General features: G+C 44.7%; 1 protein-coding gene across 7 annotated transcripts in view; it reads right to left on the bottom strand.

Annotated features, from left to right (window-relative positions):
* Positions 1-234: 234 nt before the first annotated feature.
* Positions 235-14,273, bottom strand: part of LOC106566943 (glucocorticoid modulatory element-binding protein 2) — a 42,877-nt gene continuing 28,838 nt past the window's right edge. For all 7 annotated transcript variants that reach the window (XM_014135609.2, XM_014135614.2, XM_014135611.2 and 4 more), the window contains 2 exons: positions 3,674-3,796; positions 235-3,554 (listed from right to left, as the gene is read on the bottom strand). In XM_014135609.2, coding sequence (XP_013991084.1) covers positions 2,929-3,554; positions 3,674-3,796 — 749 coding nt within the window. In that variant the 3' untranslated portion in view covers positions 235-2,928. The remainder of the gene's footprint in view (positions 3,555-3,673; positions 3,797-14,273) is intronic.

The raw sequence follows: 14,273 nt of genomic DNA, 5'->3' as shown, positions 1-14,273 counted from the left end.
ATCTATGGTAGCACCCAAGGGACTTAACTTTCTACCTCTCCCTGTAGATTTTGCATTGATGTGTTCTCATGGTTGACAGAACACTGAGCCAATCACGGCACAACTAGAGAACATTACCAACCCGTACGCTGTGTATTTCTGCTGTCTGACCCTGCACCACAGAAAGCATGGAGCTAAGTTGAAACGCCTGCATTTTGGAGCTGCCTTACTCAAGAAAGCAAAAAAGAGACCATGTTTGTATGCAGCTTTATTAACTAAATGTTTCTTTTTTTTACATTGTTTGCAAACTGATGTGTGACAAGTATTAATGCCAAATTAACATGCAAAAACAGGCAACACATTTTTTTTTTGCTAAGCCCTGAATGACGGGTCGCCACTGGCTACCATACAAAAAGCCCCATAAAAATGGAATCCAATGGACACCTTGCCATTCACCTTGTAGTGCCAAAAGGTGACCAAAACGCGTAAAATACGCACACACATCTTTGGGCACCGCCAACGACCCGTGACCCTAAACGTCTCTAGGTGTCAAAGTTGATAATCTCATTTGATATATATATATTTTTTAATAGACTTGTGGTTCTGAGACAACTGCAATATTTCAACAAACGAAAAGAACACCAACATCAGCAAAAACATGGCCTACAGGCCTGCAGCATAGCAAACAGAGGATGACAACCTTTGGTGTTTTCGTTTTTAAATCGATGTTTAACAATACGTTTCTTAAAATCAATCACCCAACTAAATGGAATGCTGATGAGTGAAATTGGACTAGCACCATCTTGTGGACAAGTAGCCCAAGAGTAGGCCTACATTGCCAAGAGGACAGCGTGGAGCGTTGAACATTGGAGTGCCAATGCACATAGGCTCGTGGTGCATTTCAGCATCATGGAGAGCGCCTCTCATTGCAAAATAGGACCTTTCATTGCATTCACAATCAGGAGTCAGCTAGAATGATTCACATTGAATAAACTGTTGTAGTCTTTGAAGTTCACTGATTGATTATTAAAACTGGCATTACAATCAAAATGTTTTGAACTTTGAACATAAATGTTCCCATCAACTTAAATTACATGGACCACGAAAGGGCAAATCAAACTCAACATTGACCGGTTATTCACGGTTGATGCCATCTGATTTAATTTTCTGTGCACAGTGCACCCAAAACCAAGTGCAACGCACCTGTCGGCAGTCACTGGCCAAAGATGAGTATCTGGATAACAAGAAAACAAATGTAAAATATACTGTGTCTGTAAAATGCATATAGGTTCAGAACTTTTGTGAAACTGCAAAGTTGAAAAATATGGCAAACAGAAATCACAACTGGATGGTCTTCAGAGATAGATGGAGGGGTTGAGGGTAGCTGAAGGATGGGACTAAAAATAAACAAAAGATAACTATTGTAAATTCTAAACTGGGTGGTTCGAGCACTGAATGCTGATTGGTTGACAGCCGTGGTATATACCTGTATACCATGGGTAGGACAAAACATTTATTTTTACAGCTCAAATTACAATAAGGTACCTCGGGGGTTTGTGATATATGGCCAATATATGGCTAAGGACTGTGTCCAGGCACTCCGCGTTTTGTTGTGCATAACAACAGCCCTTAGACGTGGTATATTGGCCATATACCACTCCTCCTCGGGCCTTATTGCTTAAAATATACTGCGTCCGTAAAATGTATATAGTATGTCAGCTGGACATGCATCAGCTGGAAGTTGAAGCCTAAGTGTTGTTGTCCATTAGTTTACTCCAATTAGTGGAGGTAGGGTTAGGGGACAATAATAAAGGACTATCTGGAGAAGAAAAAGAAACACTTCAGCACTCCCTACCGGCACGTTCTGATATCAAGGTGTGGGGCTAGTGGCATATTAGAGACAGGTCTGAAAACATGCATAGTAAACATTGGCAATTGTAACAGACCGATGCATTACAATAACAGCTTTCAGAGCGTGTAACGAGCATGAGTAAGTTTAAATAGAAAAACATTGTGTAAAAACAGGGCCATATTTCAACATACAAACTTAAATCTTACCTACAGTATTTCATTGCAGCACGACCATACTGTGAGGTTTACGAGTCATGTAGCCTAGCTTGTATGCTTGCCCATCAAGCGATGGTCATGATCATGTGGACTCACTGTTCAAGGTTGCATTTGAATTGCCCTTTCATGATCCATGTCATTTAAGTTAATGAGAAGACTGGTGAAATTCACAACTCAACGCCCTTTCTGGTCAGAAGAAATGTTACACAAAGCTATTAAAAGTATTGACTCATGATGAATTGAACAACTGGTTTAGAAATAAAAAGAAATGCCAAATACTTCAAGTTTTCCAGTAATGGCTAGATTTAAGAATTTATACAATTAATTTACAAAGTACACTGACAAGTTCAACAAAACCACCAGTTTGTTCACTTTTCATTTGTTCAAAAATATTAACTATTTAATAAAATGCATTGTAATACTCAAAAAGTTATATATAGTTATTAAATGTTGAAATGGAAAAACATTCTGATGTTGAAAGATGAGCATTGTAGAAATTACATTTTTAGCACAATGTAAAGAGATAATGTGACCGTGGCACCTACACCCCAGTGAAAATGGACACCTGAGAAAAACTAAGATCATGGCTTTTGAGCAGAGTCGGCATCTACTTGCATGGTTATAAAAATATACACCGTTTTGAATTCCAAACTCAATTCTGCCCAGACATTTTCACCTCTACACACACACGCTGGTGCTTTGAGTAAAATGAGCAGTGCATGTAGTTATACATTTGAAGTAATCTTTACTGATATGGATCATTCATAGTTCAACACCACTAGACCTAGGCACTGGTTCCAGTACTTGCACTCCAAACCAGTGAGGACAAACAGGGCCTCCGTCCCTGACGTGTTTTTAACACTATAGGAGGAGTACATCTCTCTAACTCTCAACCGTCTCCTTTGCCTCCTGCTCCTCAGTCTCTGGTGCCACACCCTCCTGCACATGAACTTCCACCCGTCTCCCCAACGCTTTGACCACTGCCGCCGTGCTCTGCAGTGCGTTGTTACCCATAGGCACTGCCACCATGGTAGTGGTGCCCTGGGCCGTGCCCCCAGCCAGGCCCTGTAGCTGGGTGCTCAACGCGGCAGGCAGTGTGATCAGCTGGTAGCCTGGGCTGACCATCTTGACGAAGGCTGAGGTGGCGGGTGCGCCCTCCTGAACGGCGGCGGCCGTGGAGAGTACCGTCAGATTGGAGGCATCTGGCCCCAGCTCACCCGTGGGGGAGGTCAGCACCGTGTAGGTCTGCTGGCCGGCACCGGCTCCCCCCACCGAGAGCACTTTGCACCCAGCAGGCAGGCCTGCCAGCTGGGTGAGGGGCAGGGTGATCTGGGTGGGGGCACTGGACATAACGGCAGGTCCCGAGACAGCGCGGGTGAGGCGTGGGCGTTTGGGTGTGGACGGCACGGCCACGGGAGTTAGGGTCATGAGGACGTTGTTGAGGTGTTGGGATTTGCTCTTTAACTCCTTCGCACGTTTCCTGTGCTCGTCACATTGCTGCTCCAGAGCTACGGCAAAAGATGGGCCAAACTTAATACACAACGCAAAACACTAACATTTCACATTATTTGCAAAAGGAGCTGCTTCTAAGCCAGCTGCAACGAAAATAATAAAACATTTAACTCACCGACAAGACTGCGTGAATACTGCTCTCTATAGCGGTCCATCTGGCTCTTGTGACTGGCTAGCACCTTCTTAACCAAGTCGAGCATGCCAAAGTTCTGCACTATATTGTTGAGCAGCACAGCGTCTGAGAAGACATAGTCCAACGCAGAGAATAGGAGCATGAAAAGACAGGATTGAAGTGAGAATGGCATTAGGACAGCAGAAAAACACATCCCACATGACTATGTTCAACGAATGGGGGAAACATTTCTGAACAAAATCCTGGTTGAAGTTAAAATGTTGTATTAGCACATAACATACAATCAGAACCATCTTTGTTTATTTTGTCTTATTATAAGACCCTCCCAGGGGTTAAAACAAAAGTCCCATGACTGAAACTTAAGGTTGATCTCAGATCAATTATCTGTGGGGCCAAGTTAACCTATCCCTTCATGTAAAAAAAAAAGTAATGACCATCAAATCATGCTTTAAGGGACTTGTTAGGGCTAGGGTCCTTTTTTCAGAATTTCCACCTGACTGACGTTACTCGGGCCCAGAAGCCAGGATATGCATATAATTGGTAGCATTGGATAGAAAACACTGAAGTTTCTAAAAATGTTAAAATAATGTCAGAGACTAACAGAATTGATATGGCAGGCAAAAATCCGCAGAAAAACCAACTGGAAATCTTTTTTTTTTTTTTTAGGTCCCAGGCTCTTATAATGGAAAGCTATGAGTCCTATGTAATTCAGTCTCCCAGATTGCAATTCCTATGGCTTCCACTAGATGTCAGTCTTTATTCAAGGTTTTAGGCTTGTTTCGTCAAAAACAAGCAAGAATTTGGAGTTTTGGTGAAGAGACCACTGGAACAATATCAATCTTTCGGCACGCGAGGAAGAGGGCGTGCGCTTACTAAATTTACTTTCCTATTGAACATACTACTTTCCGTATGAAATATTATAGTTTTATTTACATTTTAGGGTATCTGAGGATTAAATAGAAACGTCGTTTGACTTGTTTGGACGAAGTTTAGCGTTAGCTTTTTAGATTCCTTTTGACTGCATGTTGAACAAGTGGATTACTGAAATCAATGGCGCCAACTAAACAGACTTTTTGGGATATGAAGGATTTTATCTAACAAAATGACCATTCATGTTGTAGCTGGGACCCTTGGGTTTGCAAACAGAGAAAGATTTTCAAAAGTAAGTGATTTATTTAAAATCGCTATTTGTGATTTTGTGAAGCCTGTGCTGGTTGAAAAATATGTTGATGTGGGGCGCCGTCCTCAGACAATCGCATGGTATGCTTTCGCTGTAAAGCCTATTGTAAATTGGACAACGCAGTTAGATTAACAAGAATTTAAGCTTTTAAAATTATATAAGATACTTTTATGTTCATGAATGTTTAATATTATGATTATTTATTTGAATTGCTTGCCCTCCAATTTCGCTAGCGGGACGCCTATCAAGGGAAAGAGGATAATTTTGTACAGGTATTGCGAGTTTAACGAATTCCAGTCTTTTTCAATATAGAAAACAAAATTTAAATCGATTGAACAAAAACAAAACAATTTCAAAGATTTTGTTAAGTTACAGCATTATTCTTATTTTATTCATCAAATCTACACACAATACCGCATTATGACTAAGCAAAAACAGGTTTAGAAATGTTTGCCAATTTCTTAAATTTAAAACGTCACATTTACATATGTATTCAGACTCTTTACTCAGTACTTTTTTGAAGCACCTTTGGAAGCGATTACAACCTCAAGACTCCTTGGGTATAAAGCCACAAGCTTGGCACACCTGTATTTGGGGAGTTCCTCTCAAGCTCTGTCAGGTTGGATGTGTTAGCGTCGCTACACAGCTATATTCAGGTCTATCCAGAGATGTTCGTTAAAGTCCAGAATCTGGCTGGGCCCCTCAAGGACATTGAGACTTGTCTCAAAGCCACTGCTACGTTGTCTTGGCTTTGTGCTTAGGGTCATTTTCCTGTTGAAAGGTGAACCTTTGCCCCAGTCTGAGGTCCTGAGCGCTCTGTAACAGGTTTCCATCAAGGATCTCCCTGTACTTTGCTCCATTCATCTTTCCCTCGATCCTGACTCTACTCCCAGCATCTGCAGCTGAAAAACATCCCACAGCATGATGCTGCCACCACCATGCTTCACCGTAGGGATGGTTTCCTCCAGATGCGACGCTTGGCATTCAGGCCGAAGAGTTCAATCTTGGTTTCATCAGACCAGAGAATCTTGTTTCTCATGGTCAGAGTGCTTTAGGTGACTTTTGCCAAACTCCAAGTGGGCTGTTATATGCCTTTTACTGAGGAGTGGCTTCCATCTGGCCACTCTACCATAAAGGCCTGATTGGTGGTGTTCTTCAGAGATGGTTGTCCTTCTGGAAGATTATCCCATCTCCACAGAGGAACTCGGAGTCAGAGTGACTGTCGGGTTCTTGGTCACCTCCCCGACCCTTCCCCAGATCTGTGCCTCGACAAGATCCTGTCTCAGAGTTCTACATACAATTCCTTTGACCTCATGGCTTGTTTTTTGCTCTGACATGCACTGTCAACTGTGGGACCTTATATAGACAGGTGTGTGCCTTTCCAAATCATGTCCAATCAATTGACTTTACCACAGGTGGACTCCAATCAAGTTGTAGAAACATCTAGGGCCTCCCGAGTGGCACAGCGGTGTAAGGCACTGCATCACAGTGCTTGAGGCGTCATTACAGACCCGGGTTCAATCCCAGGCTGTGTCACAGCTGGCCGAGACCGGGAGACTCATGAAGTGGTGCAAAATTGGCCTAGCGTCATCCGGGTTAGGAGAGGGTTTGGCCAGCCGGGATATCCTCTTCCCATCATGCTCCATTGACTCCTTGTGGCAGGCCGGGCGCCTGCAAGCGGACTTCGGTCACCAGGTGGACAGTGTTTCCTCCGACACATTGGTGCGGCTGGCTTCCGAGTTAAGTGAGCACTGTGTCAAGAAGCAGCACGGCTTGGCAGGGCCGTGTTTCGGATGACGCATGGCTCTCGATGAAATTGGGGAGAAAAATGGGGTAAAAGTACCAAAAACTAAAAAGAAAAATACATATGTAAAAACAAGGATGATAAATGGAATCAGGATGCACCTGAGCTCAATTTCGAGTCTCATAGCAAAGGGTCTGAATACTTATGTAAATAAAGTATGTTTTTTTAAATTTTTAATACATTTGCAAACATAAAAAAAAGGTTTTCGTTTTATTATTATTATGAGGTATTGTATAGAAAAATAATATTAACTTATTTTAGAATAAGGTTGTAGCTTAAAATGTGGAAAAAGTCAAGGGGTCTGAATACTTTCCGAATGCACTGTATACACAAAAGTATGTGGACACCCCTCCAAATGACTAGATTTGGTTATTTCAGCCACAACCTTTGCTGACGTGTATAAAATCAAGCACACAGCCATGCAATCTTCAGACAAACCTTGGCAGTAGAATGGCCTTACTGAAGAGCAGTGACTTTCAATGTGGCACTGTCATAGGATGCCACCTTTCCAACAAGTCAGTTCATCAAAATTCTGTCCTACTAGAAGTGGTAGGCCACACAAGCTCACAGAACAGGACTGCCAAGTGCTGAAGCGCGTAGCTCATAAAAGTAATCTGTCCTTGGTTGCAACACTCACTACCAAGGTCCAAACTGCCTCTGGAATCAACGTCAGCACAATAACTGTTTGTTGGGAGCTTCATGAAATGGGTTGCAATGGCAGAGCAGCCGCACACAAGCCTAAGATCACCATGCGCAATGCCAAGCATCGGCTGGAGTGGTGTAAAGCTCGCTTCCATTGGACTTGGCAGCAGTGGAAACGCTTTCTCGAGTGAATCACGCTTCACCATCTGGCCATCCGACAGACGAACCTGGGTTTGGCAGGTGCCAGGAGAACGCTACCTGCCCCAATGCATAGTGCCAACTGTAAAGTTTGGTGGAGGAGGAATAATGGTCTGGGGCTGGTTTTAATTAATTTGGGCTAGGCCCCTTAGCATTAATATTTCCCTTCACTGGAACTATGGCATACAATGAAATTCAAGATTATTCTGTTCTTCCAATATTGTGGCAACAGTTTGTGCACAAAGCGAGGTAAATAGAGAAATGTTTTGTCAAGATCTTGACGAGGTAAATAGAGAAATGTTTTGTCAAGATCTTGACTGGGCAGCACAGAGCACTGACCTCAATCCCATTTAACACCTTTGGTATGAATTGGAACCCCAACTGCAAGCCAGGCCTAATCGCCCAACATCAGTGCCGACCTCATTAATGCTCATGGCTGAATGGAAGCCAGTCCCCGCAGCAATGTTCCAACATCTAGTGGAAAGCCTTCACAGAAGTATGGAGGCTGTTATAGCAAAAGAGGGGAGGGGAGGTGTGGAGACCAACTCCATAGTAATGCCCATGATTTTGGAATGAGATGTTCGGCAAGCAGGTGTCCAAATACTGATCATTTAGTGTACCTTAACAACAAAAAAGGTAGGGGCGTAGATCAGAAAACCAGTCAGTATCTGGTGACCACCATTTGCCTTATGCAGCGCAATACATCTCCTTCGCATAGAGTTGATCAGGCTGTTGATTGTGGCCTGTGGAATGTTGTCCCATTCCTCTTCAAATAGCTGTGCGAAGTTGTTGGATATTGGCGGAAACTGGAACACGCTGTCGTACACGTCGATGCAGAGCATCCCAAACATTCTCAATGAGTGACATGTCTGGTGTGCTTCCCGGAATTATGTACAGATCCTTGCGACATGTGGACGTGCATTATCATCCTGAAACATTAGATGATGGCGGTGGATGAATGGCACGACATTGACACTCAGGATCTCGTCACGTTATCAGAAAATGGCTCGCCCACCCGACACCATCCACAGTGTCTGCCATCTGCCCGCTACAGTTGAAACTGGGATTCATCCGGCGTGCCAGTAGCCATCGAAGGTGTGCATTTGCCTATTAAAGTCGGTTACGACACCAAACTGCAGTCAGTTCAAGACCCTGACAGTTTGTGCAGAAATTCTTTGGTTGTGCAAACCTACAGTTTCATCAGCTGTCCAGGTGGCTGGTCTCAGATGATCCCACAGGTGAAGAAGCCGAATGTGGAGGTCCTGGGCTGGTATGGTTACATGTGGTCTGCGGTTTTGAAGCTGGTTGGACGTACTGATAAATTCTCTAAAACAATGTTGGAGGTGGCTTATGGTTGAGAAATTAACATTCCATTATCTGGCAACATCTCTGGTGGACACTCCTGTAGTCAGCGTGCAATTGGCATGCTCCCGCAAAACTTGCGACATCTGTGACATTGTGTTGAAAACTGCACATTTTAGAGTGGCCTTTTGTCACCAGCACAAGGTGCACCTGTGTCTGTTTTTTATTTCACCTTTATTTAACCAGGTAGGCTAGTTGAGAACAAGTTCTCATTTGCAACTGTGACTTGGCCAAGATAAAGCAAAGCAGTTAGACATACAACACAGTTACACATGGAATAAACAAACATACAATCAATAATACAGTAGAAAAATCTATATACAGCATGTGCAAATAAGGTAGGATAAGAGAGGTAAGGCAATAAATAGGCCATGGTGGCAAAGTAATTACAATATAGCAATTAAACACTGGAATGGTAGGATGTGCAGAAGATGAATGTGCAAATAGAGATACTGGGGTGCAAAGGAGCAAGATAAATAAATAACAGTATGGGGATGAGGTAGATTGGATGGGCTATTTACAGATGAGCTATGTACAGGTGCAGTGATCTGTGAGCTGCTCTGACAGCTGGTGCTTGAAGCTAGTGATGGAGGTAAGAGTGTATAGCTTCAGAGATTTTTGCAGTTCGTTCCAGTCATTGGCAGCAGAGAACTGGAAGGAGAGGCGGCCAAATGAAGAATTGGCTTTGGGGGTGACCAGTGAGATATACCTGCTGGAGCGCTTGCTACGGGTGGGTGCTGCTATGGTGACTAGTGAGCTGAGATAAGGCGGGGCTTTACCTAGCAAAGACTTGTAGATGACCTGGAGCCAGTGAGTTTGGCGACGAATATGAAGCGAGGGCCAGCCAACGAGAGCATACAGGTCGCAGTGGTGGGTAGTATACGGGGCTTTGGTGACAAAACGGATGGCACTGTGATAGACTGCATCCAATTTGCTGAGTAGAGTGTAGGAGGTTATTTTGTAAATGACGTCGCCGAAGTCAAGGATCGGTAGGATGGTCAGTTTTACGAGGGTATGTTTGGCAGCATGAGTGAAGAATGCTTTGTTGTGAAATAGGAAGCCGATTCTAGATTTAATTTTGGAATCGACATGTTTAATGTGAGTCTGGAAGGAGAGTGTACAGTCTAACCAGACACCTAGATATTTGTAGTTGTCCACATATTCTAAGTCAGAACCATCCAGAGTAGTGATGCTGGATGGGCGGGCAGGTGCAGGCAGTGATCGGTTGAAGAGCATGCATTTAGTTTTACTTGCATTTAAGAACAGTTGGAGATCACGGAAGGAGAGTTGTAAATGGCATTGAAGCTCATCTGGAGGTTAGTTAACTTCTTGCGGATTAGTGGGACGCTACCGTCCCATTTCGACAATTTCCGGTGAAATTGCAGAGCGTCAAATTAAAATTACTATAAATATTAAACTTTCATGAAATCACAAGTGCAATACAGATTGTCTAGCCCGGCTGATTTGTACGGGTCCAGATTTTGCAGCTCTTTCAGAACATCAGCGATCTGGATTTGGGTGAAGTGGGGGAGGTTTGGGATGGACATTTCGGGGGTTTTGGTGGACTTCATAAGCCAGGATTCAGACACGGCTAGGACATCCAGGTTGGCAGAGTGTGCTAAAGCAGTGAATAAAACAAACTTCGGGAGGAGGCTTCTAATGTTAACATGCATGAAACCAAGGCTTTTACGGTTACAGAAGTCAACAAATGAGAGCACCTGGGGAGTAGGAGTGTAGCTAGGCACTGCAGGGCCTGGATTAACCTCTACATCACCAGAGGAACAGAGGAGGAGTAGGATACGGGTACTGCTAAAGGCTAACAGGACTGGTCGTTTAGTTCGTTCAGAGCAGAAAGTAAAAGGAGCAGGTTTCTGGGCGTGAGAGAATAGATTCAAGGCATAATGTACAGACAGAGGTATGGTAGGATGTGAGAACATTGGAGGTAAACCTAGGCATTGAGTAATGATGAGAGAGATAGTCTCTAGAGACGTTTAAACCAGGTGATGTTACCGCATATGTGGGAGGTTTAACTAAATGGTAGGTTAAGGCATATTGAGCAGGGCTAGTGGCTTTACAGTGAAATAAGACAATCACTAACCAGGACAGTAATGGACAAGGCATATTGATATTAGGGAGAGGCATGTGTAGCCGGGTGATCAATAGGGGTCCAGTGAGTGGTTGGGCTGGCTGGAGACACGGCAATTCAGACAGCTAGCAGGCCGGGGCTACCAGCTAGCAAAAGGGCCTTAAAAGGACATCTCGACAAAGTAAAGTCTGTTTTGGTCTCCACGTTGGTGACATCGATAGACCAGTCGTGATGGATTAGTAGGGTTCCGAGTAGCAGAGGGTTCCAAGTCCAATTGGCAAAAAAGGTATAGTGGCCCAAGAAATTGCCCGATGGATCTATACAGCTAACAGTCCAATATGCTCTAGACAGCTAGCGGGCCGCAGCTTGCGGATGGGCATTCAGGGGTGGTCGCTATGTAGAGGCCAGTTGAGTACCCCCTCGAGTAGATTAAGTCGTAGTCCAGTCGTGAAGGATCAGCGGGGTTGCGTGCCCCATACCGGCAGTAGAAGGGGTTCGGGTATTGTAGCCCAGGAGTGGCTGATGGGCCTCTAGCAAGCCGGGAGAAAGGGCAGAGAATGGACTCCAGGCTAATTGGTGCTTGCTCTGGGACCAACGTTAGCCAGTACTCGGATAGCAGCTAGCTAGCTGCGAAGATCCAGGTGAAAATGTCCAGAGCTTGCGGTAGGAATCCGGGGATATGGAGAGAAAATAGGTCCGGCATGCTCTGGTTTGAGTCGCGTTGTACAAACTGGCGAGAGCTTTCCGAGTTAAAGGTTAGCTGATGACCGCTAGCAGTGATTAGCTGACTGCTAGCTAGTAGCTAGTGAGCTGGCTAGCTTCTGTTGTGGGATTCCTTATTTCGAGGTGAATAATACTTTACAAAAAAACAGATCCGCCCCACATTGGGTGAGGCGGGTTGCAGGAGTGTTTTGAAGTTGTGTTTTGAATATTAAAAAAAAGATATGCGAAGAAAAAGATATATACACGGGACACGATAACATTTACATTTAAGTCATTTAGCAGACGCTCTTATCCAGAGCGACTTACAGTAGTGAATACATACATTTCATGCATTTTTTCCCCTTTTCTTTTATTTGTACTGGTCCCCCGTGGGAATCGAACCCACAACCCTGGCGTTGCACACACCATGCTCTACCAACTGAGCCACAGGGAAGGCTAACGATAAGACGAGGACGTCTGACTGCTACGCCATCTTGGATTTACCATCTTGTGTAATGATCATGCTGTTTAAACAGCTTCTTGATATGCCACACCTGTCAGGTGGATCAATTATCTCGACAAAGGAGAAATGCTCACTAACAGGTTGTTTCCAAGATGGTGTAGCAGTCAGACAGATGTGTGTGCTTGTCTTGTCCCGTCCCATGTATATATAATTTTCATATATATATATATATATAAAAAATATCACTTTTCATCTACGGACTGAATATACTCTCCTGCAACCCGCCTCACCCAATGTGGCACGGATCTGCTATTTTTATACTTTAGAACCGGTACCCCCTTCAGCAGCTAGCCAGCTAACTAGCTAGTAGTCAGTTAGCCGCTGCTAGCGGTCCTCACCGTTAACTCGGACATCAGCCAGCCTCAACCCCGGTCAATTCCTGCCAGTCTGCACAGCGCAATATAGACCCAGAGCAAATCGGACTGCTTTTTCTCTACCACATCTCCGGATTCCTACCGCAAGCTCTGAACCTTTAAACTGGATCACCACAGCTAGCTAGCTGCTATCCGAGTGGCTACTCCTGGCTAACGTCTCTGTCCCGAAGCAAGCACCAGTTAGCCTGGAGCTAGGCCCATCTCCCGGCTAGCCAAAGAGGTCCACCAGCCAATTCTTGGGCTACAATACTTATTTTGCCAATTGGCCTGGACCCTTTACTGCCGACACAGAGCCCCGCTGATCCATCGCCGTGCCTCCAGCTCGCCTAGCGTAGCAGCGACTATGGAATTGGCTCCCTGACTCATGTAGTGCTACTCATTGGATCCTATGATCACTCGGCTACACATTCCTCTCCCTAATGTCAATATGCCTTGTCTATTGCTGTTTTGGTTAGTGATTGTCGTCTTATTTCACTGTAGAGCCCCAAGCCCTGCCCAATATGCCTTAGATAGCCGTTTTGTTCCACCCCCCAAACATGCGGTGACCTCCCCTGGCTTAACTGGTGCCTCCAGAGATGCAACCTCTCTCATCGTCACTCAGTTGCTAGGTTTACCTCCACTGTACTCACATCCTACCATACCCTTGTCTGTACATTATGCCTTGAATCTATTCTTCCATGCCAAGAAATCTGCTCCTTTTACGCTCTGTTCTGAACGCACTAGTCAACCAATTCTTATAGCCTTTAGCCGTACCCTAAACCTACTCTTCCTCTGGTGATGTAGAGGTCACCCCAGGCCCTGCAGCCCCCAGCACCTCTCCCATTTCCCAGGCGCTCTCATTTGTTGACTTCTGTAACTGTAAAAGCCTTGGTTTCATGCACGTTAACATCACTGCTTTAGCACACTCCACCAACCCTGATATCCTAGCCGTGTATGAATCATGGCTTAGGAAGGCGACCAAAAATCCTGTCACAGAGTTCTGTCACACTATCCAGGTCTGTGCTCAAACAATTCTAGCTTCTACTTTTAAAAATCCACCTTTCCAGAAACAAGTCTCTCACCGTTGCCGCTTGTTATAGACCCCCTTCAGTCCCCATCTGTGCCCTGGACACCATATGTGAATTGATTGATGATAGATGGGGGGGCAGAGTTCGTGCTGTTCGGTGACCTAAACTGTGACATGCTAAACACCCCGGCCGTCCTACAACCTAAGCTAGATGCCCTCAATCTCACACAAATTATTAAGGAACTTACCAGGTACAACCCTAAATCCGTAACCATGGGCACCCTCTTAGATATCATCCTGACCAACTTGCCCTCTAAATACACCTCTGCTGTCTTCAACCAGGATCTCAGCGATCACTGCCTCATTGTGTGCGTGATGGGTCCGTGGTCAAACGACCACCCCTCATCACTGTCAAATGCTCCCTAAAACACTTCAGCGACAGGCCTTTCTAAATCGACCTGGCCCGGGTATCCTGGAAGGATATTGACCTCATCCCATCAGTAGAGGATGCCTGGTAACTCTTTAAAAGTGCTTTCCTCGCCATCTTAAATAAGCATGCCCCTTTCAAAAAATGTAGAACTAAGAACAGATATAGCCCTTGGTTCACCCCAGACTTGACCTCCCTTGACCAGCACAAAAATCCTGTGGTGTTCTGCATTAGCATCGAATAGCCCCCGCGATAAACAACTTATCAGGGAAGTCAGG

The sequence above is a fragment of the Salmo salar genome, chromosome ssa13 (genome assembly GCF_905237065.1).
Source record: "Salmo salar chromosome ssa13, Ssal_v3.1, whole genome shotgun sequence".
NCBI classification, from domain to species: Eukaryota; Metazoa; Chordata; class Actinopteri; order Salmoniformes; family Salmonidae; genus Salmo; species Salmo salar.
The sequence above is the reverse complement of the archived record's forward strand: the minus strand, read 5'-3'. Positions and strand labels throughout refer to the sequence as shown.